The 23,811-nt window shown below is 41.9% G+C and overlaps 1 protein-coding gene across 1 annotated transcript in view; it reads right to left on the reverse strand.

Moving 5' to 3' along the window:
* The window catches only part of lrp1bb (low density lipoprotein receptor-related protein 1Bb), a 410,377-nt gene that overhangs the window by 110,883 nt on the left and 275,683 nt on the right, over window positions 1-23,811 (reverse strand). Inside the window, exons 28-35 of the mRNA XM_035749708.2 lie at window positions 21,618-21,749; window positions 21,125-21,352; window positions 20,155-20,329; window positions 19,685-19,779; window positions 18,112-18,261; window positions 2,069-2,209; window positions 1,754-1,879; window positions 1,213-1,344 (exon numbers count right to left, since the gene is read on the reverse strand). Of these exons, the coding sequence (XP_035605601.1) occupies window positions 1,213-1,344; window positions 1,754-1,879; window positions 2,069-2,209; window positions 18,112-18,261; window positions 19,685-19,779; window positions 20,155-20,329; window positions 21,125-21,352; window positions 21,618-21,749 (1,179 nt within the window). The remainder of the gene's footprint in view (window positions 1-1,212; window positions 1,345-1,753; window positions 1,880-2,068; window positions 2,210-18,111; window positions 18,262-19,684; window positions 19,780-20,154; window positions 20,330-21,124; window positions 21,353-21,617; window positions 21,750-23,811) is intronic.

Genomic DNA, 23,811 nt, shown 5'->3' on the forward strand with positions numbered 1-23,811 from the left:
AAGGCTTCTTAACAGCTTCTACCCCCAAACCATAAGACTCCTCAACAGCTAATCAAATGGCTACCCAGACCCCTCTTTTACACTGCTGCTACTCTCTGTTTATTATCTATGCAGTGTCACTAACTCTACCAACACGTATATATTACCTCAACTAACCGGTGCCCCTGACATTGACTCTGTACCGGTACCCCCCCATTTAATTATTTGTTACTTTTGTTACTTAAGGGCTTGTAAGTAAACATTTTACTGTAAGGTACTACACCTGTTGTATTCGGCGCATGTAACAAATACAATTTGATTTGTTTTCCATGTCACAATACGTTGACAAATTGCATTGAAACAACGCTGATTCAACCAGTTTGTGACCAGTGAGATCCTATTCTATCAAATGTGGGCAGGTAACAGCTTTCCCCTCCACTCTTATCTCTAAATCATGTGCTATTTTTGTAAACAAAGGTTTTATGCAACACTTACAATGCTACTGTGCGTACATGTGCTAGATAAAGCTTCCCTTTCCCAGTAGGCCTATATGGGTGTTGTCATCAATGAGCGTTGTGGCAACATATACATTATATGAAGTATAACTTGCCCTTAGTTTATTCATTTGACAGTGCATGTTCAAGCACTTGTCAGTGTAATAAATCCACCATATTTAGAACATGAATTATGCAAGAGAAAACCCATTATATGACAAATGCCAGCACAAGCCATTGGGTTAATCCATTACCATTTCCTTGTTACCTTCATTTGATACAATATCCGGGGAATTGCTTTGTGTCAGGCCTGGTTCACGGGCATGTGGAGAATCGTTTGGTGTTTCTCATGAGTCTCTATTAACATGGACGTATTACTCTTTCATCTGTGCAGCCCTCAACAGCACCACTAACCATTATTCAACAGGGTTAGAGAGAATACTACAATAAAGGTTTTTCTCTCATTTTTTTGCATCTCTCTATCCCTCTCTATTTCTCCCTTTCTCTCGCCATTTCTCTCTTGATTACAAACTGCCATTTGGAGTAAGTTTTACGTATGATGCGGAAGATGTCATGCAGGGAACAATATAAAGGGGTCATAAAATCAATGAACTGTAGGTTTAACTGTTGACTGAGGGGATGTAGTTAATGACCGTGTCCCCACTCTTATTTATTATGATCTGAGATCAGCAGTCCTACTCTGAGACGCTTTGTGAATATGGGCCCTGGTGGTACCTACCTGCATGGAAGTCCACCCCCACAGCGAACAGGGTCCCAGTAATGGGCATCAGAGCCTCCATGTTGTCATTGGGGTCCAAGTTGATCCCTCTGATCCCCTCATGGATGGAGTACATCAGAAATGACTCAATGCCTACAGAGAGAAATTATCCCATTACTGTAACATACTGTTAGTCTCTTGTGAATGACCTAACATAAATGTTAATGGAGTGCATGCAATATGTGGTTCTGGATTCTAAGATTAACACACTGTAAATAAATATGCATAGAGTACATTTATTACAGTCAAAGTAGGTTTTCGTATGATTACAGAGGTTTCTATAGTACTTATTTGGAAACAGTGAATTCATGTCACAGACCTTGTGGTTACTCTGATGCTAGGGGGTCTGAACTGCTCAATGCATTTCTTGCATGGTCACTTAGGTTGTGTGTCCTAAACAGCCCATAGAGCCAATAGGGCTCTGGTCAAATGTACTGCACTATATTAGGATGAGGGTGCTATTTGGGATGCACATTCAGTTAGAGCAGACTTGCAGTCTTACCCTCACAGGACATGCGGTCGGTGCGAAGGCTGTAGCCCACAGTACAGGAGCAGCTGCGGGTGTTCTCTGACGTGGGGAAACAGAGCTGGGAGCAGCCTCCATTGTTCACCTGACATGGGTTCCTTCCTGGAAAGACCATGGTGAATTGTGTATTAATAAGGATATAGGACACCATTGTTAGCTTCATGGACATCTTTACTCAGATAAAATCTGAAATGTTATTCAGAGCACTATAGGTACTGTAGTACATCATGGTGTCACATTTCTGGAATTGATAAGTGCATAAATAAATGTGTGTGTACGTGTGTTCCTTACCTCTCTGTCCCTCCCTGTCGTAGACCTTCATGTGAACCACTCCGCTAGTCTTATTCCTCAGAACCACAGGATTTCGTCCGTCTCTCTTGTTCACTGTCCCCAGATGGGCTGAATCATCATCGGCCCACCACAGTTTGTTACCTGAAACAAGGAAATGTCCTTAGAAACCCCATTATCACCATTTCTGTCTGAATTGTTATTGTGTTATTTAACCCTTATTAATTCAAGAAGTCCCATTGAGGTCAACATACCTCTTTTACAAGGGAGACCTACATATATTGCATGAATGAAAACTGGAATATATGAATTCTGACAATGCAATAGGCTACTAATGATGCAACGTTTGATGTAGTGAAATCCTCAAATGAAAAATAAACCAGTAGTGTTGTTGACCCAAAATACTCTATCCTGAGCCTCTACTACACACAGGTACGTGTTTGTTGTTTTCCATGTTTGAGTGGACCTACTGCACTGTTGTAGACTGTAGAGTACCTGCCTGGTGTTGTGCTTCTGAGCAGAAGAAGTGGTTAAGGAGAGGAGACTTGTATCATGAGTTTGGAGAGTGATGTGTCCATGTTTGCAGTGTGTGTGTGTGCGCGCGTGTGTGCGTGCGCGTGCGTGTGCGTGTGTGTGTGTTAAAGGAGGTGGGCTCGTGGTAATGACTGGAGCGGAATCAGTGGAATGGCACCAAATACATCAAATCAAATTGTATTTGTCACATGCGCCGAACACAACAGAAGTAGACCTTACAGTGAAATGCGTACTTACAAGCCCATAACCAACAATGCAGTTTTATGAAAATACCTAAAAAAAAGCAAGAGATAAAATTATAAATAATTAAAGAGCAGCAGTACATAGCAATAGCGGGGATATATACAGGGGGAACCGGAGTCAATTTGCGGGGGCACTGGTGTCTAGGTAATTGAGGTAATATGTACATATAGGTAGAGTTAAAGGGACAATGCATAGATGCAAATAGCCTGGGTAGCCATTTGATTATCTGTTCAGGAGTCGTATGGCTTGGGGGTAGAAGCTGTTTAGAAGCCTCTTGGACCTAGACTTACCACTCTGGTACCGCTTGCCGGGCAGTAGCAGAGAGAATAGTCTATGACTAGGCTGGCTGGAGTCTGACCATTTTTAGGGCCTTCCTCTGACACTGCCTGGTATAGAGGTCCTGGATGGCAGGAAGCTTGGCCCCAGTGATGTACTTGGCCGTACGCACTACCCTCTGTAGTGCCAGGATGCTCTCGATGGTGCAGCTGTAAAACCTTTTGAGGATCTGAGGTCCCATAGCCAAATCTTTTCAGTCTCCTGAGGGGGAATAGGTTTTGTTGTGCCCTCTTCACGACTGTCTTGGTGTGGTTGCCCCACTACAGCTCTGTCGATGAGAATGGGGGCGTGCTCGGTCCTCTTTTTCCTGTAGTCCACAATCATCTCCTTTGTTTTGATCCCGTTGAGGGAGAGGTTGTTGTCCTTGCACCATATCCCTATAGGCTGTCTCATCGTTGTCGGTGATCAGGCCTACCACTGTTGTGTCATCAGCAAACTTAACGATGGTGTTGGAGTCGTGCATGGTTGTGCAGTCAGTCATAAGTGAACAGGGAGTACAGGAGGGGACTGAGAACGCACCCCTGCGGGGCCCCCATGTTGAGGATCAGCATGGCAGATGTGCTGTTACCTACCCTTACCACCTGGGGGTGGCCCGTCAGGAAGTCCAGGATCCAGTTGCAGAGGGAGGTGTTTAATCCCAGGGTCCTTATTATGAGCTTTGAGGGTACTATGGTGTTGAACTCTGAGCTGTAGTCAATGAATAGCATTCTCACATAGGTGTTCCTTTTGTCCTGGTGTGAAAGGGCATTGTGGAGTGCAATAGATATTGCATCATCTGTGGATCTGTTGGTGTGGTATGCAAATTGGAGTGGGTCTAGGGTTTCTGGGATAATGGTGTTGATGTGAGCCATGACCAGCCTTTCAAAGCATTTCATGGTTACAGACGTGAGTGTTACAGGTCGGTAGCATTTAGGCAGTTTACCTTAGTGTTATTGGGCACAGGCACTATGGTGGTCTGCTTAAAACATGTTGGTATTACAGAATCGGACAGGGAGAGGAGGAAAATGTCATTGAAGATACTTGCCAGTTGGTCAGCGCATGCTCGGAGTACACGTCCCGGTAATCCGTCTGGCCCTGCGGCTTTGTGAATGTTGACCTGTTTAAAGGTCTTCCTCACATCGGCTCACATCTTACTCACATCGGCAGAGTATGATCACACAGTCACCCGGATCATGGTTTGCCATTCCATTTGCTCCGTTCCGGCTATTATTATGAGCCGTTCTCCCCTCAGCAGCTTCCTGCGGTGTGTATGCATCCCATTTAGGAGTGGAGCTATCCCAGCCCCCCACCCTGGTTAAATCCAGTGAGGTTCTCAATTGGCTTCAGACTGGACTAGAGCAATTGCCTTGCCTCAGACGTGACAAGGCTTTTCCATTCAAAAACCCAGCGGAGTGCAATGAACCTCACTGAACAGGTGCAACCAAGCTCACCTAACACTGAACTGCTGAGAAGTCCTCAGAGGTGTACCCATAATAAAAATTGGCCAATTCACCCAATCTGAATAGTGATCTATGAACAAAATGTGTTCTGAAGTTAGCAGAGGGACTATACTTTTATATTTATTAGAAGTGCCATTATTAACAAAGATTCAGTACATCTTTCTCAACACGTGTATGAGAATTTTAAGTGTTGATAATTCAATGAGGCAGTGATTATGCACAGATGAGGTATTACCATCTTTCAGCCACAGACAGTGGATGTGCATCAACAGAAAAATGACTTTCAAAGATATACAGTACTAGTCTGGTTAAGTGTGCCTTGAATTCTAAATAAATCACAGACAGTGTCACCAGCAAAGCACCCCCACATAATCATACCTCCTCCTACATGCTTCACGGTGGGAAACACACATGCGGAGATCATCAGTTCACTTACTCTACGTCTCACAAAGACACGGTGGTTGGAACCAAATATCTCAAATTTGGACTATTCGGACGAAAGGACAGATTTCCAACAGTCTAATGTCCATTGCTCGTATTTCTTGGCCCAAGCAAGTCTTCTTCTTATTGGTGTCCTTCAGTAGTGGTTCCTTTGCAGAAATTTGACCATGAAGGCCTGATTCACACAGTCTCCTGTGTCTGTTACTGGAACTCTGTGAAGCATTTATTTGAGCTGCAATCTAGGGCTGGTAACTCTAATGAACTTATCCTCTGCAGCAGAGGTAACTCTGAGTCTTCCATTCCTGTGGCGGTCCTCATGAGAGCCAGTTTCATCATAGCACTTGATGGTTTTTGCGACTGCACTTGAAACTTTCAATGTTCTTGAAATGTTCTGCATTGAGTGACCTTCATGTCTTAAAGTAATGGTAGACGGTCTTTTCTCTTTGCTTATTTGAGCTGTTTTTGCCATTATATGGACTTGGTCTTTTACCAAATAGGGCTAACTTCTGTATACCAACCTTATCTTGTCACAACACAACTGATTGTCTCAAACGCATTAAGGAAAGACATTTCACAAATTAACTTTTAACAAGGCACACCTGTTAATTGAAATACACTCCAGGTGACTACCTAATGAAGCTGGTTGAAAGAATGCCAAGAGTGTGCAAAGCTGTCAAGGCAAAGGGTGGCTACTTTGAAAAATATATATTTTTGCTTAACACTTTTTTGGTTACTATATGATTCCATATGTGTTATTTCATAGTTTTGATGTCTTCACTAGTATTCTACAATGGAGAAAATAGTAAAAGTAAAGAAAAACCCTTGAATGAGTAGGAGTTCTAAAATTTTGACTGGTACTGTTTATTTTATTCACAGTTATTTCTTATTATTGTGTATATTTATATTAAATTGCAGAGCTGGGACAATTGATTGTCTGCTTTAAAGCTATTGATGTTATTGTTTGTGTTTATTGCTCGGTTCTGCAAATGAAATATCCTAACCATCATAACCATTGTCAGCAGGGAAACTGCTAGATGATTATGATTGAACCCTAGCAGTGTCTAAGAGGCCCATAAAGCAGTTTGACCTTCAAATTGAGGAAGATTTGTTTTTTTTAAACGTGTCTTTCTTTTTATCAGATGTAAATTTTGTGTTTACCCTTCATCATATCTGACCACAGACTATAATGAAGTACGATGTAACTTATTTACAATCACTTTCTAAATATAGCTTAAGTCTCAGTTGTTGTAAAGGAGAGATGGAAGGAACCCACTACAGTTCAGTGAAATAGCTTTGGGATGAAAGTCAACATTAAAAGGAAAGTAAAACTCATTTTCTGGAATCAGCCAAATTGCTTTGAGTGATACTGACAGCCTACATGCTGCTTCCCAAACAGGTGACCCTCCGGATCACCTAGTCCAGATTAGCTGTGCTTTCTGCATTCATTTGTTGCTACTGGGGTCAGTGGGTAGTGTTGATTGCTTGGTTGTTGCTAATCATATTTAATTTAAACCTCAACCACTGGATTTGAATCCAGGCAAGTGGAGGCTGATAGATGGATCACCCACACTGTCTAATCACCAAACCTAACACACACACACACACACACACACACACACACACACACACACACACACACACACACACACACACACACACACACACACACACACACACACACACACACACACACACACACACACACACACACAACTTCTAAACACAGGCCCTCAGATCTCCGTTTAGCACAGCAAAAAAACAGTAACACACAGCACCAGGAGTTGAAAGGATCAACCTGGTGTCACACACACACTGCTTTCATTAACTCCATTCACAACTGTCCTTGGCAATCATCAGGATGCATCAGTGATTGTGCAAAAAATATCTAATTGTTAACATTTTGGGGGAATTGCCATTTGTTGTGAATAAGCTCGTCAAATCACCTGATAGCTACATCGACAACTATAATAATTTTGCTGCCCATTCTGAAACTTTTAGTTTCGAGTCTCAACATGCTGTTTTAATACTTCAACTGAACATTCTCATAATGGCGTTTGTCATGCAGCAGCAGGAATCAAATAGCAGTTAGTGTCCATTTCACATGACAGTGATAACAAGCCAGCAGTGGGCAAAACGAAACTATAGATAATCTATCAGTATGCAAGGCACTCTTGGGCAAACCTCGCATTTATGGCAATACACATGCACACCAACACACACATTCACAGTCCCCTACTGGGGGGGGGCAATAGATCCAGGTCAGCCGCCTGTTAGATCTCAATCTCTCTTAATTGACACAGGCTGATGGTTGAGAACAAGCCTAACCACTACAAGTACAGCATTTCATTGATTAACCCAAGGCAGACCAAAGGCTTCAGCTACAGGAAGGGAGTGTTGTTTAATCAGCGTTCAATAGCTTTGATTCGCTAATGGAGCAGAGAAAATGGAAAGCAGTTTTCACACACACTACCAGTCAAAAGTTTTAGAACACCTGCTCATTCATGGGTTTTTCTTCATTTTTTACATTGTATAAAAATATTGAAGAAATCAAAACTATGAAATAACACTTATGGAATCACGTAGTAACCAAAAAGTGTTAAACAAATCAAAAATATATTTGACACCCTTTGACTTGATGACAGCTATGCACACTCTTGGCATTCTCTCAACCAGCTTCACCTGGAATGCTTTTCAAACAGTCCTGAAGGAATTCCAACACATACTGAGCACTTGTTGGCTGGTCTTCCTTCACTCTGCAGTTAGACTTATCCCAAATCATCTCAATTTGGTTGAGGTCAAGGGATTGTGGAGGCCAGGTCATCTAATGCAGCATTCTATCACTCTCCTTCTTGGTCAAATAGCCTTTACACAGCCTGGAGGTGTGTTTTAGGTCATTGTCCTGTTGAAAAAAAAATGATATCCCATCTGGTTTGGGCTTAATGGGACTGACATATCACTGAAGAATGCTGTGGTAGCCATGCTGGTTAAATGTGCCTGTGTCATCTGTAGTGCCGTAGTGTTGTCTGTAGTGTCGTCTCACAAAGACACGGTGGCTGGAACCAATTACCTCAAATTTGGACTCCAGACCAAAGGACAAACCTCCACCGGTCTAATGTCCAGTGCTCATGTTTCTTGGCCCAAGCAAGTCTCTTCTTATTATTGGTGTCCTTTAGTAGTGGTTTCGTTGCAGCAATTCAACCATGAAGGCCTGATTCAAGCAGTCTACTCGAAACAGTTGATGTTGAGATGGGACTGTTACTTGAACTCTGTGAAGCATTTAAGCAATATCTGAGGCTGGTAACTCGAATGAACTTATCCTTTGCAGCAGAGGTAACTCTGGGTCTTCCATTCCTGTGGCAGTACTCATGAGAGCCAGTTTCATCATAGCGCTTGACAGTTTTTGCAACTGTACAAGAAACTTCAAATTTATTTGTCACATACACATGGTTAGCAGATGTTAATAAATGCTTGTGCTTCTAGTTCCGATCATGCAGCAATATCTAACAAGTAATCTAACCTAACAATTTCACAACAACTATCTTATGAACACAAGTGTAAAGGAATGAATATGAATATGTACATAAAAATATATGAATGAGTGATGCCCGAACGGCATAGGCATGATGCAGTAGATGGTATAGAGTACAGTATATACATATGAGATGAGTAATGTAGGGTATGAGAACATTATATAAAGTGGCTTTGTTTAAAGTGGCTAGTGATACATTTAATTACATCAAGATGGCAAGATGCAGTAGATGGTATAGAGTACAGTATATACATATAAGATTAGCAAAGTAGGGTATGTAAACATTATATAAAGCGGCATTGTTTAAAGTGGCTAGTGATACATTTAATTACATCAAGATGGCAAGATGCAGTAGATGGTATAGAGTACAGTATATACATATGAGATGAGTAATGTAGGGTATGTAAGCATTATATAAAGTGGCTAGGGACAAATAGATTACATCCATTTTTCCATTATTAAAGTGGCTAGAGTTAAGTCAGTATGTTGGCAGCAGCCACTCAATGTTAGTGATGGCTGTTTAACAGCCTGATGGCCTTGAGATATAAGCTGTTTTTCAGTCTCTCTGTCCCTGCTTTGATGCACCTGTACTGACCTCGCCTTTTGGATGATAGCGGGGTGAATAGGCAGTGACTTGGGTGGTTGTTGTCCTTGATGATCTTTTTGGCCTTCCTATGACATCGGGTGATGTCGGTGTCCTGGAGGGCAGGTAGTTTGAACCCGGTTATGCATTGTGCAGACCTCACTACCCTCTGGAGAGCCTTACGGTTATGGGTGGAGCAGCTGCCGTGCCAGGCAGTGATACAGCCCGACAGGATGCTCTCGGTTGTGCATCTGTAAAAGCTTGTGAGTGTTTTTGGTGAAATTACTCATTTCTTCAGCCTCCTGAGGTTGAAGAGGCTCTGCTGCGCCTTCTTCACCACGCTGTCTATGTGGGTGGACCATTTCAGTTTGTCCGTGATGTGTACGCCGAGGAACATAAAACTTTCCACCCTCTCCACTACTGTCCCGTCAATGTAGATAGGGGGCTGCTTTGTTTTGTTGACATTGAGTGTGAGGTTATTTTCCTGACACCACACTCCGAGGGCCCTCACCTCCTCCCTGTAGGCCGTCTCGTAGTTGTTGGTAATCAAGCCTACCACTGTAGTGTCGTCTGCAAACTTGATGATTGAGTTGGAGGCGTGCATGGCCACGCAGTCGTGGGTGAACAGGGAGTACAGGAGAGGGCTGAGAACGCACCCTTGTGGGGACCCAGTGTTGAGGATCAGCGGGGTGGAGATGTTACCTACCCTCACAACCTGGGGGCGACCAGTCAGGAAGTCCAGGACCCAGTTGCACAGGGCGACTGGGAGTTTGGAAGGTTTGACGAGTTTGGAGGGTACTATGGTGTTAAATGCTGAGCTGTAATTGATGAACAGCATTCTTACATAGGTATTCCTCTTGTCCAGATGGGTTAGGGCAGTGTGCAGTGTGATGGCGATTGCTTTGTCTGTGGACCTATTGGGGTGGTAATAAAATTGGAGTGGGTCTAGTGTGTCAGGTAGGGTGGAAGTGATATGGTCCTTGACGAGTCTCTCAAAGCACTTCATGATGCCGGAAGTGAGTGCTACAGGGCGGTAGTCATTTAGCTCAGTTACCTTAGCTTTCTTGGGAACAGGAACAATGGTGGCCCACTGGAAGCATGTGGGAACAGCAGACTGGGATAAGGATTGATTGAATATGTCTGTAAACACACCTGCCAGCTGGTCTGCGCATACTCTGAGGACGCGGCCGGGGATATATATATATATATATGGAAGCCTAAAATGGTGCTGCCCATGCTATAATGGGCTTTTGTCCACTAGAGACCTCTATCATTTTCTATGGGCACATTGTCAAATAAAATGTTTAGTCACATGCACTGAATACAACAGGTGTTACCGTGAAATGCGTACTTACGAGCCCCTAACTGTCACGCCCTGGCCTTAGTTATCTTTGTTTTCTTTATTATTTTGGTTAGGCCAGGGTGTGACATGGGTGATTTATTGTGTTCATCTTGTCTAGTGGTTTATTAGATTAATGGGGTTGTGTTCAGTTTAGTTGTCTAGGTTAGTCTATGGTTGCCGAGAGTGGTTCTCAAATGTCTCATAAGAAACTAGCTCCCTGGTACACAGAAAATACCCGAGCTCTGAAGCAAGCTTCCAAAAAATTGGAACGGAAATGGCGCCACACCAAACTGGAAGTCTTCCGACTAGCTTGGAAGGACGGTACCGTGCAGTACCGAAGAGCCCTTACTGCTGCTCGATCGTCCTATTTTTCTAACTTAATTGAGGAAAATAAGAACAATCCGAAATTCCTTTTTGATACTGTGGCAAAGCTAACTAAAAAGCAGCATTCCCCAAGAGAGGATGACTTTCACTTTAGCAGTGATAAATTCATGAACTTCTTTGAGGAAAAGATTATGATTATTAGAAAGCAAATTACGGACTCTCTTTAAACCTGCGTATTCCTCCAAACCTCAGTTGTCCTGAGTCTGCACAACTCTGCCAGGACCTAGGATCAAGAGAGACGCTCAAGTGTTTTAGTACTATATCTCTTGACACAATGATGAAAATAATCATGGCCTCTAAACCTTCAAGCTGTATACTGGACCCTATTCCAACTAAACTACTGAAAGAGCTGCTTCCTGTGCTTGGCCCTCCTATGTTGAACATAATAAACGGCTCTCTATCCACTGGATGTGTACCAAACTCACTAAAAGTGGCAGTAATAAAGCCTCTCTTGAAAAAGCCAAACCTTGACCCAGAAAATATAAAAAACTAGCTTTTCAGGAGTCTTATGGCTTGGGGGTAGAAGCTGTTTAGAAGCTTCTTGGACTCGTACTACCCTGGTTCGTACTACCCTCTGTAGTGCCTTGTGGTTGGAGGCTGAGCGGTTGCCATACGAGGCAGTGATGCAACCAGTCAGGATGCTCTCGATGGTGCAGAGAACCCATGCTAAATATTTTCAGTCTCCTGGAGGGGGAATAGGTTTGGTCGTGCCCTCTTCATGACTGTCTTGGTGTGCTTGAACCATGTTAGTTTGTTGGTGATGTGGACATAAAGGAACTTGAAGCTCTCAACCTGCTCCACTGCAGCCCCGTCGATGAGAATGGGGTTGTGCTCAGTTCTCTTTTTCCTATAGTCCACAATCATCTCCTTTGTCTTGATCACGTTGAGTGAGAGGGTATTGTCCTGGCACCACACGGTCAGGTCTCTGATCTCCACCCTATAAGCTGTCTCATCGTTGTCGGTGATCAGACCTACCACTGTTGTGTCATCAGCAAACTTAATGATGGTGTTAGAGTTGTGCCTGGCCGTGCAGTCATGAGTGAACAGGGAGTACAGGGGGCTCAGCGTGGCAGATGTGTTGCTATCTACCCTTAACAGATGGGGGCGGCCCGTCAGGAAGTCCAGGATCCAGTTGCAGCGGGAGGTGTTTAGTCCCAGGGTTCTTAACTTATTGATGAGCTTTGAGGGTGCTATGGTGTTGAATGCTGAGCTGTAGTCAATGAATAGCATTCTCACATAGGTATTCCTTTTGTACAGGTGAGAAAGGGCAGTGTGGAGTGCAATAGAGAATGCATCATCCGTGGATCTGTTGGGGCGGTATGTAAATTGGAGTGGGTCTAGGATTTCTGGGATAATGGTGTTGATGTGAGCCATGACCAGTCTTTCAAAGCACTTCATGGCTACAGACGTGAGTGCTAGGGGTCGGTAGTCATTTAGGCATGTTACCTTAGTGTTCTAGGGCACAGGCACTATGGTGGTCTGCTTAAAAATGACAGACGCGGACAGAGAGAGATTGAAAATGTCGGTGAAGGTACTTGCTAGTTGGTCAGCGCATGCTCGCAGTACACGTCCTGGTAATCCGTCTGGCCCTGTAGGCTTTTGAATGTTCACCTGTTTAAAGGTCTTACTCACATCGGCTGTGGAGATCGTGATCACACAGTCTCCCGGAACAGCTGGTGCTCTCATGTATGTTTTTCTGTGTTATTTACCTCGAAGCAAGCATAGAAGTAGTTTAGCTCGTCTGGTAGGCTCGTGTCACTGGGCCGCTCTCAGCTGAAGGTGAAGGTGCGCTCTCCACTTTCCTCTGGTATTTATTTAGCAACCGTGATAACACATCACTCCAGACACAAGCAACAACCCATACATAAATGTAGCCACCTATACACCTAAACATTAGTGATCTGACATACTGTACTGCATGGAAATGTGACTATTTTTCAGTCTGATCAACTGTAGGCTACTAACAGCAGCTGCATCCGGTCTATCCCTATGTGCAGGGTAAACGAAGCGGTAACGTTCTGCATTTATAGCCCATTTGTTTGTGAGAAAATGTGAATGGGATCCAATTTGGTTTATATTCAAACCTAGACTTTTTACATCTAAAATTATTAACTGAAATTAATCAATAAACACAATAGCTGACAGACTGAGTTAATTTTTAATTAGGCCAAGAGATGCATGGGGCAGGACAACACAATGCAAACCAGCATAAAGCAAGCTCAGCCCTGTGAGTGTCATTGTCCAATCATGTTGCTTTCTCTGTGTATAGGAAACCCCTTAGTTCTTTTTTCACATATAATTCATATGAACAAGTACAAGGTTGCTGCATGTGAACTGATTAGGAAAAACTCTGGTCCCATCATAACCCATATTAAATGTTTTTACAACACACTACTCACGTCATACCATATAAGGTCCAGTTTTTTACTTGTCAGGTTACCAGATCAGGAAAAATGATGGGTCCCAGAATTCCACCACGCCACTCTGGGACCACCTCTGAACTATGTGGTGTGAAGACATACAATACACAAACAAGACATTTTCGTTGATTTATTAGTATTAATTTGTTAACATTTCCACGATTTTTCTTTCACTTTAGAAATATGGAGTAGCTTTTGTACGTCGGTAGGAAAAAATGTAATTTCATATTTTTTTTAACATTTAATTTTAAGGCAACAAAATATAAAGACTCTCTCCAACATCCTCTTCAATGACGTACAAGGCACTAGAAGCTGACTGGTTTAAATGTTAATAATGCTAAATATTAGACATTTCTAATATAATTATTGATATGAAACATTTAATTTGATAGAATCTTTTTAAATTATCAATATAAAAATGTGTTTCTCCATTGAATCCTATGGGGAATTATTGATATTTTTTCTTTATTTTAATTTGATATTTTTACCCCAGTTTCGTGATAACCAATTGGTAGTTACGGTCTTGTCCCATCGCTGCAAGTCCCGTATGGACTCGGGAGAGGTGAAGGTCGAGAGCCGTGCGTCTTCCAAAACACCACCCCGCCAAGCCACACTGCGTCTTTGACACACTTCTCATTTAACTCGGAAGCAGCCGCACCAATGCCTCGGAGGAAACAACGTACACCTGGCGACAGTGTCAGCGTGCACTGCACCCGGCACCTGCCACATGAGTTGCTAGAGTGCGACGTGGGACAAGGACAACCCGGCCGGCCAAACCCAACGTAACCCGGGCGACGCTGGGCCAATTGTGCGCCGCCTCATCGGTCTCCCGGTCGCGGCAGGCGGCGACACAGCATGGGATTGAACCAGGATCTGTAGTGATGCAGCTAGCACTGCATTGCAGTACCTTAGACCGCTGCGCCACACGTGAGGACGATTATTTAAAAAAATGGGATATTTAAAAAAAATTAATCTATAAAAGTAATTAAATGATTGATATAAAACAATTATATAAATATACGGCTTTCCATACTGAGACACACCAGCCCATAACACTAGCAAGCAAATAAAACTAACAGTATATAATAAGCAATTTCCCTTCGGGAACAGATGGTGTATAGTATATAATCAGGAACATATGAAAAAGCAAACAATTTTACTAAACCTGATGGATACCACAGCGTCAATTTTATTATATATCACAACAGATTATTCTACATTCAATAAATGTGGGTCCTTTTCAAGAGGAAACTGGGTATGGATTTTTAAATGAAAGCTTTGGAGTTGAGAGTTGGCTGGAGAATAAAACCAATTTCAATCATTCATTCCACACCATGGACTACAGCTGAAGAGCAGACATCTGTCATTCACCTGTAAAGATGATTCACTGGGGGAAAAAGTCAATACGCTTTTCACTAGGAAATGTCATCAACAGATCATATTTGGACACAATGTAATTTTTCTTGAAAGAACATCACAGCCTTTCTTCAATTATGTAGCTGTAAATAACCTATGTTGTACGTAATGGATGCAAAAACATTCTCAGCAGGATATGTTTATTGTTTCCAGCTAAAATCTCACCTAAGTACTGAACATTATTTCAATATCAAAGCAAATTTCCATTAGGCTTACATAGCTATAAAAATACATACACCTTAAATAATAGTTACTCTTCATTTTTTATTTTATTATCGGGTTGGATGTCTTCATATGACACTACTGTGTTTGATTTTGATTTTTGAGTTATTTTGGGTTGAGTTGGAATTTGAACAAAATTGGCCAGGAAAATATATTTAAACAAAATATTTGCAATTCCATGGTCATGGGTGATATTTTGAAAAGTCACACAGCTAACGTGTAAGGTATTCTTCATGCATCTACATTTATATTGGCATTGCAAAACATTCGTCTGATCTGTTTGGCCACTTTTCTCATTATTAAGCTCCTAAATATCATACCTTGACATTTTTATGATAATTGGAAATATAAACTAAGAGTTATGAACTAAGAGTTATGAACTAAGAGTTATGAACAGAGGGTAGTGACAGTTTTACAAACATGTTTCACACACACACTCTTTCCTAAAGCCCCAAGAAATAGCACTTGACCTTGTGTGGACTAACAAAATGTCCCCCAGTTGATTACATTTTTATTTGTTTACTATTATGCTAGGTACAGCTCCGCCTTATCTCAGCTCACTGGTCACGATAACAACATCCACCCGTAGCACGCGCTCCAGCAGGTATATCTCACTAGTCATCCCCAAAGTCAACACCTCCTTTGGCCGCCTTTCCTTCCAGTTCTCTGCTGCCAATGACTGGAACGAATTGCAAAAATTGCTGAAGCTTGAGACTTATATTTCCCTCACTAACTTTAAACATCAGCTATATGAACAGCTAACCGATCGCTGCAGCTGTACATAGCCCATCTGTAAATAGCCCCCCCAATCTACCTACCTCATCCCTATATTGTTTTTATTCACTTTTCTAATCTTTTGCAAACCAGTATTTCTACTTGCACATAACCATCTGCTCATCATGTTAATTTGCTAAATTGTTGTTTTGCACACACTGTATATAGACTTTATTTTTTCTCTCTATTGTGTTGACTACGCTTGTTTATTCCATGTGTAACACTGTGTTGTTGTTTGTGTCGCACTGCTTTGCTTTATCTTGGCCAGGTCGCAATTGTAAATGAGAACTTGTTCTCAACTAGGTTACCTGGTTAAATAAAGGTGAAATAAAAATAAATAAATACAAATTATTCTGGGGACTTCTGGTCCCCACAATTATAGTTAAACACGTCCACACACGGCCTTTCCAATATCCAATATAAATACTTGTAAGTATAACACCTCCGCACAATTATTCTCCAGCTTTGGCAGAATATAAATATGCCACTCAAAGCAATTAAAATAATTTCCACAATACAACCAAACTTCCATTAAGTATGATAAATGGCTTGTTGTGAACACATCATTCCACTGTTCTACTGTAACCTTCTACTGCTTTCAAACTGTCGTCTTGCATTCCGGCTCACATTTTGTGGAATGCGATAAAGTCACCATTTCGACAGCAAGAACATTTTTACTTTACTGTGCTTCCACCATAAAGTAAAACAAAAAAAATGGTCTTAAGTTGCAAATTTAAAAGTGTTCAATGTACTGTATATGAAGTAAATCAAAATCAAATCAAACTTTATTGGTCACATGTACCGAATACAACAAGTGTAGACCTTACAGTGAAATGCTTACTTACAAGCCCTTAACCAACAGTGCAGTTCAAGAATAGTTAAGAAAATATTTACCAAATAAACTAAAGTTAAAAAAGAAAGAAAAAGTAACAAAATAAAATAACAATAGCGAGGCTATATAGAGGAGGTACTGGTACCAAGTCAGTGTGCAGGGGTACAAGTTAGTTGAGGTCATTTATACATGTAGGTAGGGGTGAAGATAAATGCATTGTCACATTCGTTCCAACTTCAATACCTCCGGACTCTAACCCGACACTATAAAGTTGCGAACTTCAATTGTTGTTTCCTTATTTTCTGACCGTGTAATTAGTATGTTTAAACTTGCAGCGAGGGAAAGGCACGCTTGTTCGTTTGCTGAGAAATGCGGAAGGCCTGCACTAAATCACTAAATACGCTGCATCTTCCTTTGACAACTCTTCTGACCGTCAACACCAAGTTAAAACAGAAACCCTCTGCCACTGCTTCTCATTACCACTCCTGGCAAACAGACATGTGTCTTTGTACAGCAAGAGGTTTCCTCCCAATTGTCCAGATCGTAACTGTTAGGACGTGTAGATATTGGAAATGTGTATCCTGAATCCAAAATGGTATAGTGAGAGTAATGCAATTATGAAGCCAGATGCTGTGTGCTGAATGAAATGTCTTATGAGACACTGTGGTCTTCCTTCTCCTTTTCCATCTTAAATCAATCACATTAACAACCTCTACTTTGATGTTTGGAATGTATGTTCTTTTCATCCTCTGAGGCCAAACGTTACATTCCTCTTTGTTTTAAGTCCTACCATGTGGCTGACTAGTAGCCAGTGGAGGAAAAATAATGGAGAATAACAACTTTATATTTCCACAGTATTTCTATTCCCACTATGCATTTATTGAAAAAGTTTAATTCACAGATTCCAAACTCCTTGCAAACGTTTCACCTTAGACTCGACAGTGACCTACATAGGCCTTTTCATTAAAGGGTGACCAAGCTTTAGAATCAGTTCAGTCATGCGTGAGTCTTTGTATTATGTATGGTGCAATGGCACAACAAAACAAATAGTATGAGAAAGAAATGCCTTCTTATTGAAAAGAAGCACCCTGTCGCAGTAATAACGTCCAACATATTAGATCCAGCACTGATACAAAGCAACAACACTCCACTATGGGCATCCACATCCATTTTCATTACAAAAGAAAATATATCATCAATCAACATGCAGCTCCAGCCAGTGGTTTAATTATCTAATGCCCAGACAATTTCACACAGAGTGAAGCAGAACTGTCACAGTCATACCACAACACTGGTTAAATGGCTTTATCCAGGAGCCACTTAACTAGCAACATGTACAGGCCTAGGCCCTAAGCCTCCCCACTTTCTCCCTTAATCCATGACAGGGATCTGATTCACTGGCTGACATGCTCCACTCTTCCAGCCTGATGAAGACCTTTAGGTCCAAACGTTTCACAATACAAGAGGGAAGATTCATCTACTCTTTATGTCAATAGTTTTTTTTTTACCCACGTTGTGGGTACACTACGTTTTACACTAGCCACAACTCACCCATAACAGCCAGGGAAGAGGCTTTGGTTAGCTCCCTCTTCATGCTCTCCAGCACCTCCAGACCACTACCGTCCACATTGCACCTGTTGATAGTGCCATTACCAGAGCTGATCCAGTACAGCTTGTTGGCTGTGTAGTCTAGAGAGAGACCTGGGGGAGAAGAATGAAAGGGGGCTAGTGACCATATGATGCATTATCTTTTTACAGTCAGATCTTTGTGTCAGATATGGTAAAGCACACAAGTGGGAAACACTGGTTGCAATAGCATCATCACATGTCAAATATTTATTGACTTGGTCTACATGATGGCAATCAGTAAAATGTACATACGCAAGATGCATCTGGTATTAGAGGGACTATGGTTGTTTGAATGTACAGTTTGTATAATATGTGTCTGTCGGGGTGAGTGTGAGATTGTTGCAATCTTTCTTGCAGCCTGGGATGTGACTTCATATGTGAAAGTATGGATGTAGCACTACGTGTGTATCTATAGGAGTGAGTATAAGTGTGAGCGTGCACATTTGTGTGTTTTTGCGAGTGTGTGCTTGCCTGCTTGTGTGTGTGTGCATGTGCCATTTGTGCATGTGTGCGCACGTGTGTTTGTGTGAGTGCCTGCGTGTGTGTGCATGTGTCATGTGTGCATGTGTGTGAGGTTGTTGGAAGGATTCGTCGCAGCCTGCCTGTGATATCTCTATGACCTCCATTTGACATTATAAATCATTTGACCAGAGAGTGGCTCCTTCCTTTTTAAATCCATTCTCTAGCAGACATGATGAGATTTGACAGAATGGCACTATTGATGGTGGCAACTGGGGGCTACTTCAATTGTGTTTGTGGACAGCTCTGTCTCCCATGGTGTGTGTTTGTGTGCGTGTCTGCGTGCGTGCGCCTGTATTCCCATTCACAACACATCATTCATTTACCACCGTCCCCAGGTCCGGCCCATCATCAATGAAGTCATGTGATGTATATGGCACGCGGGAAATTTATATTTCAGACAGGGTATACCAAGACTACCCGACAGACACAGTGAAGACAACGGTACTGTGTTTATCTGAGAAAGTGAAGACTTGACCTTGCAGGTCTGTTTGTGCTGTAAGAACATGCTGCTTGAGGCGTGAACCTGCAGATGAACAATTGTGCACTGAAGCTTGTATCATCTGAGTATATGGTAGAGGTTCAGGTTGAACAACTGTGTATGGCAGCAGAAGAGGTTTTCAGTTAGGTCATGTGTACCAAATGATTTCAACACCTACCATTTGGAAAGATGCTATCTTTGTATCTTTGTAAATACACAAAACAATTCACCTAGTGCTCATTATGAGGAGACATTATCTGAATGGTGTACATTTTAGGACATCCCTACACCCTGTGACATACAAAGTAGCCCTGGCCTCCTCATAGGGATGTCCTAAAATGTACACCATACAGTGGACAGGGTATATACTGCCAGCATGTTGTTGGACTGCTCCTCTGAATCTGTCCCATGATATAGAATGTTGGAATCATAGTGTTGGAACAGGCAGTAGTGTTCCCGCAGTGTGAACAAACAGAGCTATAATGTTCAACTGACCGACTGGTTCCCGTTGGTTCTGGTGAAGGACCTTGCTGTTGCTCCCATCCATGTTGGCTATGTTTATTGTGTTGCCATCTGTCCAGTAGATTTTCCTAATGTGAAAGAATATAAATTACACAGACATTGCACATTACATTTTTACAGTTCTACTTTACAATAAGTTCCTAGTTCTTAATGAATTTGTTCGATTTAGTTGTAGTTTGTGAGAGCTGCTCACTTTATTAATGTTGATACTGTGCAACTAAATTGCATACAATCTGTATATTTACACTGAATAATGCTACAAATTCTATGAACACTTTTTATTTTCATTAGAGAACCATGGGAATGGTGTCATGTGTCATGTCTACCTTGGAAGGTTTTTGTTTTTGTTCAAACAAAATTAAGATTTCCTAATAACTTGTTGATGTTGAGTCCCGGAAGATAATGATGAAGTACACAGATGCTGTGGTGTTTAATCTACTTACCCCTTGGCGGGGTGCACGACAAGGCACCTTGGTTTATCAATCCCGTGAATGACAGAAGTCTTCAGGGACCCATCCAGACGGGCGACATTGATTTGAGACTCGTCATTCTCTGAGCTGAGCCAGTATAAGTTCCTAGACAGCCAATCTAAAGCCAGCCCACGGCAGTTTAGTATATCTGAGGGGAAAACAAAGAGAGGGAGGCTGTCAATCCAGCATCCAACAATGTGTTTTACATGGAGTAACAGGGGTCATGAGTTAGACAGATTCATCTGCAGACCTTGGGACAGCAAACAGTACGAAAAAACATCGGTATAAAACATTATTTCAAAAATACAGCGATAGTGAACATTATCTTGGAATGTGTAAAAAAGCTTATGCCGGCAGGTTTTTGTTCTGTTCTTTATCAGGGGCAATGAATTAAATCTCTGGCACAAATATCAAGAACGGAAATTAGGATGAGAGAGGAGACACTTCCTGAAAAACAGCAATTGTCTTTTGTGCTTTGACAACGTGCTTTCATGCGACACAATTTGTCAAAACAGAGCTTCCAATCAAAAGCCTTTCAGACACAATGAAACAAACAATAATTGCAGAAGTTAGTTCCGGATGTGTCTTTCATCCCTTTGCAATGCCAATCAGAAAATGTAATGTAAATCATGTTAATTAAATGAGTGGCAGACACTGGCACTACGTTATTGACAGGCCTATAAAGTATTGTAGCCGGAGTTTCTGCACACCACAAGACTGTGTTAGCCAATGGAGCTAAAGCCTGGGAATTAGTTTAGGAGAGCTTACACAAGTCATCATGACTCATCCATCTCAGTTACATTATCATCTCTCCAAGTTACACACTTAGAAATAACAGAGAGTATGTGCGTCCCAAGTGGCACCTTATTCCCTACATAGTGCACTACTTTTGACAAGAGTCATATCGACCCTGGTCAAAATCTGGGATTGAGCCAGGAACTACCTCCGGAGATGACAGTCTCCAGCCAGGTGCCGTTGATGAAGGCCCGTTTGATGGTCTGTGTTTTCACATCCGCCCAGTAGATCCTCTCCTCCTGGGCATCGTAATCCACAACGGTGACGTCATCGATGTCTGGGACGGTAAGTGCTGTCATGACGTTCATGTAAGGGTTGTCAATATCCACCCCACGGATCTCTGACCGCCTGACGTACAGGAGGAACCTTTTCAACACTATGGAGAAATAGAGAAATATCAACGGCTACCACTGATTTGTGAAGTGGTTGACCTTTTAAGTCAAATATGGTTATATGGGTGTAACATATGATATGTTATGCAAGTGCCAATGAAATAATGAATATGCTAAACAAATTGTTCTGGCATTCTTTATGGTTCTTTGTTATGTGACTGTGCACAATCTCCCACTCTTTTGTGACTTTGATAATGAAAAGGATAGATACAGGTGTGTTAAAAGATTGAAGACGGCCGTCCCACTCACCGAAGCAAGATTGTTTGTTGGGGGACAGCTTCATGAGGTGTGGACAGGTGCAGGACGCAGTACGGTTGTAATTGATGAGACACATGTGTGAGCACGGGCCACACCCATCATTCTCTTCACATGGGTTAGACGCTGAAGGAGTGCGAGAGAGTCAGGAATAGAGAAAGAGATAGAAAATTGTCAGCAGAAAGAATGAAAAAGGAGAAACACTTGGCCCATGACAATTATTATTTATTTTACCTTTATTTAACTTGGCAAGTCAGTTAAGAAGAAATTCTTATTTTCAATGACAGCCTAGGAACGAACTGTCTTGTTCAGGGGCAGAATGACAGATTTTTTACCTTGTCAGCTCAGGGATTTGATCTTGTAACCTTTCGGTTACTAGTCCAACACTCTAACCACTAGGCTACCTGCCACCACAAATACATGAATGTGCACTTAAAGCTTTCACCACATATATGATTCAACAGGAAAGCTCACATTTCTGTCAGTTGAAACAAAAAGCCTCCCAAGAGTCACATTTTTGTGGGAATCCTTTGTAGGAAGTCCACTCTATATATCGCAGAGGATGTGGTAGTGCTGAAGTACAAGAACAAGATATGCTTTTGGGCACATGATCAAAATGTTTGCTGACAAGGTAAACAGTAAAAGGCACCAAAGCTTATAAAAACAGAAAATAAAGGTGCTTAGTTCGGTAGTTTTCAGCAGACCAATATGATTAAAGGGCTATTCTGGAACGTTAACACCTATCGAAAAGAGAGCAGGAGCAGGAAATAAAGGAACAGCTGCAACAACCTGGGTGTAATGTTTTTCTATGGCCAGTTGGTCACATGTACTGCTCAACCATATCACTGACTCCCTCAGTTACAGTTGTGCTGACCAGATGGCACTCCACCTTATCCACACATACCACTACCCAACTCTACATCCACCTTGGCTCTCTTGATTCAACATTGCTTTCAAGTGGTTTAAACCACTGGCATACATTGGGAGAATTGGGCGGGGTAGGCTGGACATCTTTAAAGCAGTTGCATTTGTAACGGATGCTGACCCAGCAAACCTAATTATACAAACTAAAGAGTTATCAAGAAATGGTCAAATAACTCCCTATTCCTGGTAAGGCTTGGCTGACAGACAGGCCTCTTGGAACTCATTTGTCTGACTCATAAGGAGTTCACGACCTCATCTCTCTCTCCCTCTCTCCGAGTTTACAGTGACTTTACCTCTTCCATCAAGTCTGTTATTGTAGGACCACAACCACTGCCCAAGACTGCCCACTCTTAAATCCCAACATTAACCTGTATGTGCTGACATTTCCTCCAGACTGATTTCATTGCACACGTCTGGTGGGATATTGCTAAGGTTTAACCCCACAGTGATCCAGCAGTATATAAGCAGCATACAAACAGACACTAGAATTCCTCCTTTGTCAACACCAAGTCACTTCAGATAAATAAATGCACAGGTTTTTAGATTGGACAGTTATTTCCCTTTGGTACATTTTCATACAAGATACAAAGATCCATTTTTGCAGTGATTTACCCAAAACAAGCTTGACAAACTCATTTCCAAACTCATTTCCTGCACTATGTCTCGCTGAATCCATTATACATTCACATGGTTTAGTAGAGAAAATGACTCTGTCTGCGTGAGTTGAAAACATACCCGACAACACGAGTCATGATAGGAAATAAAAGCCTGAAGACAGTTCAGCAGTCAGCTGAATTATAGCCATAAGAAATTACAATAACAGGGGAAAGACTGTTCATTTCTAGACTGGCAGACATCTCATAAATAAATAACCCCCATGCTTTGCCGACGCGGAGAACAGAGAAAGGCTGGTGCCCAAAGAGTGATATCTTTCAATCAAAACCATAAAGTCTACTGGGTATAATACGGAATGTCCAGTCCTGTGTGGCTCAATTGGTAGAGCATGGTGTTTTCCACGCCATGGTTGTGGATTTGATTCCCAAGGAGGACCATCACAAAAAAGTACAAACATGTATGCACTCACTACTGTACGAAGCTCTGGGTAAGTCTGATAAATGACTAAAATGTCATGTAAGCTGGGGCACTTCACTGTTATAAAATGTATCTAAACTCTCAGGAGGTGCTAGAATATTCAAAAAAGGTCTCAGGTCGTCATGGTAACTGTTACAGTAAAATATGTGAAGTGTATTATGTTGTTGTTTAA

This window comes from Oncorhynchus keta, chromosome 34 (assembly GCF_023373465.1).
Source record: "Oncorhynchus keta strain PuntledgeMale-10-30-2019 chromosome 34, Oket_V2, whole genome shotgun sequence".
NCBI classification, from domain to species: Eukaryota; Metazoa; Chordata; class Actinopteri; order Salmoniformes; family Salmonidae; genus Oncorhynchus; species Oncorhynchus keta.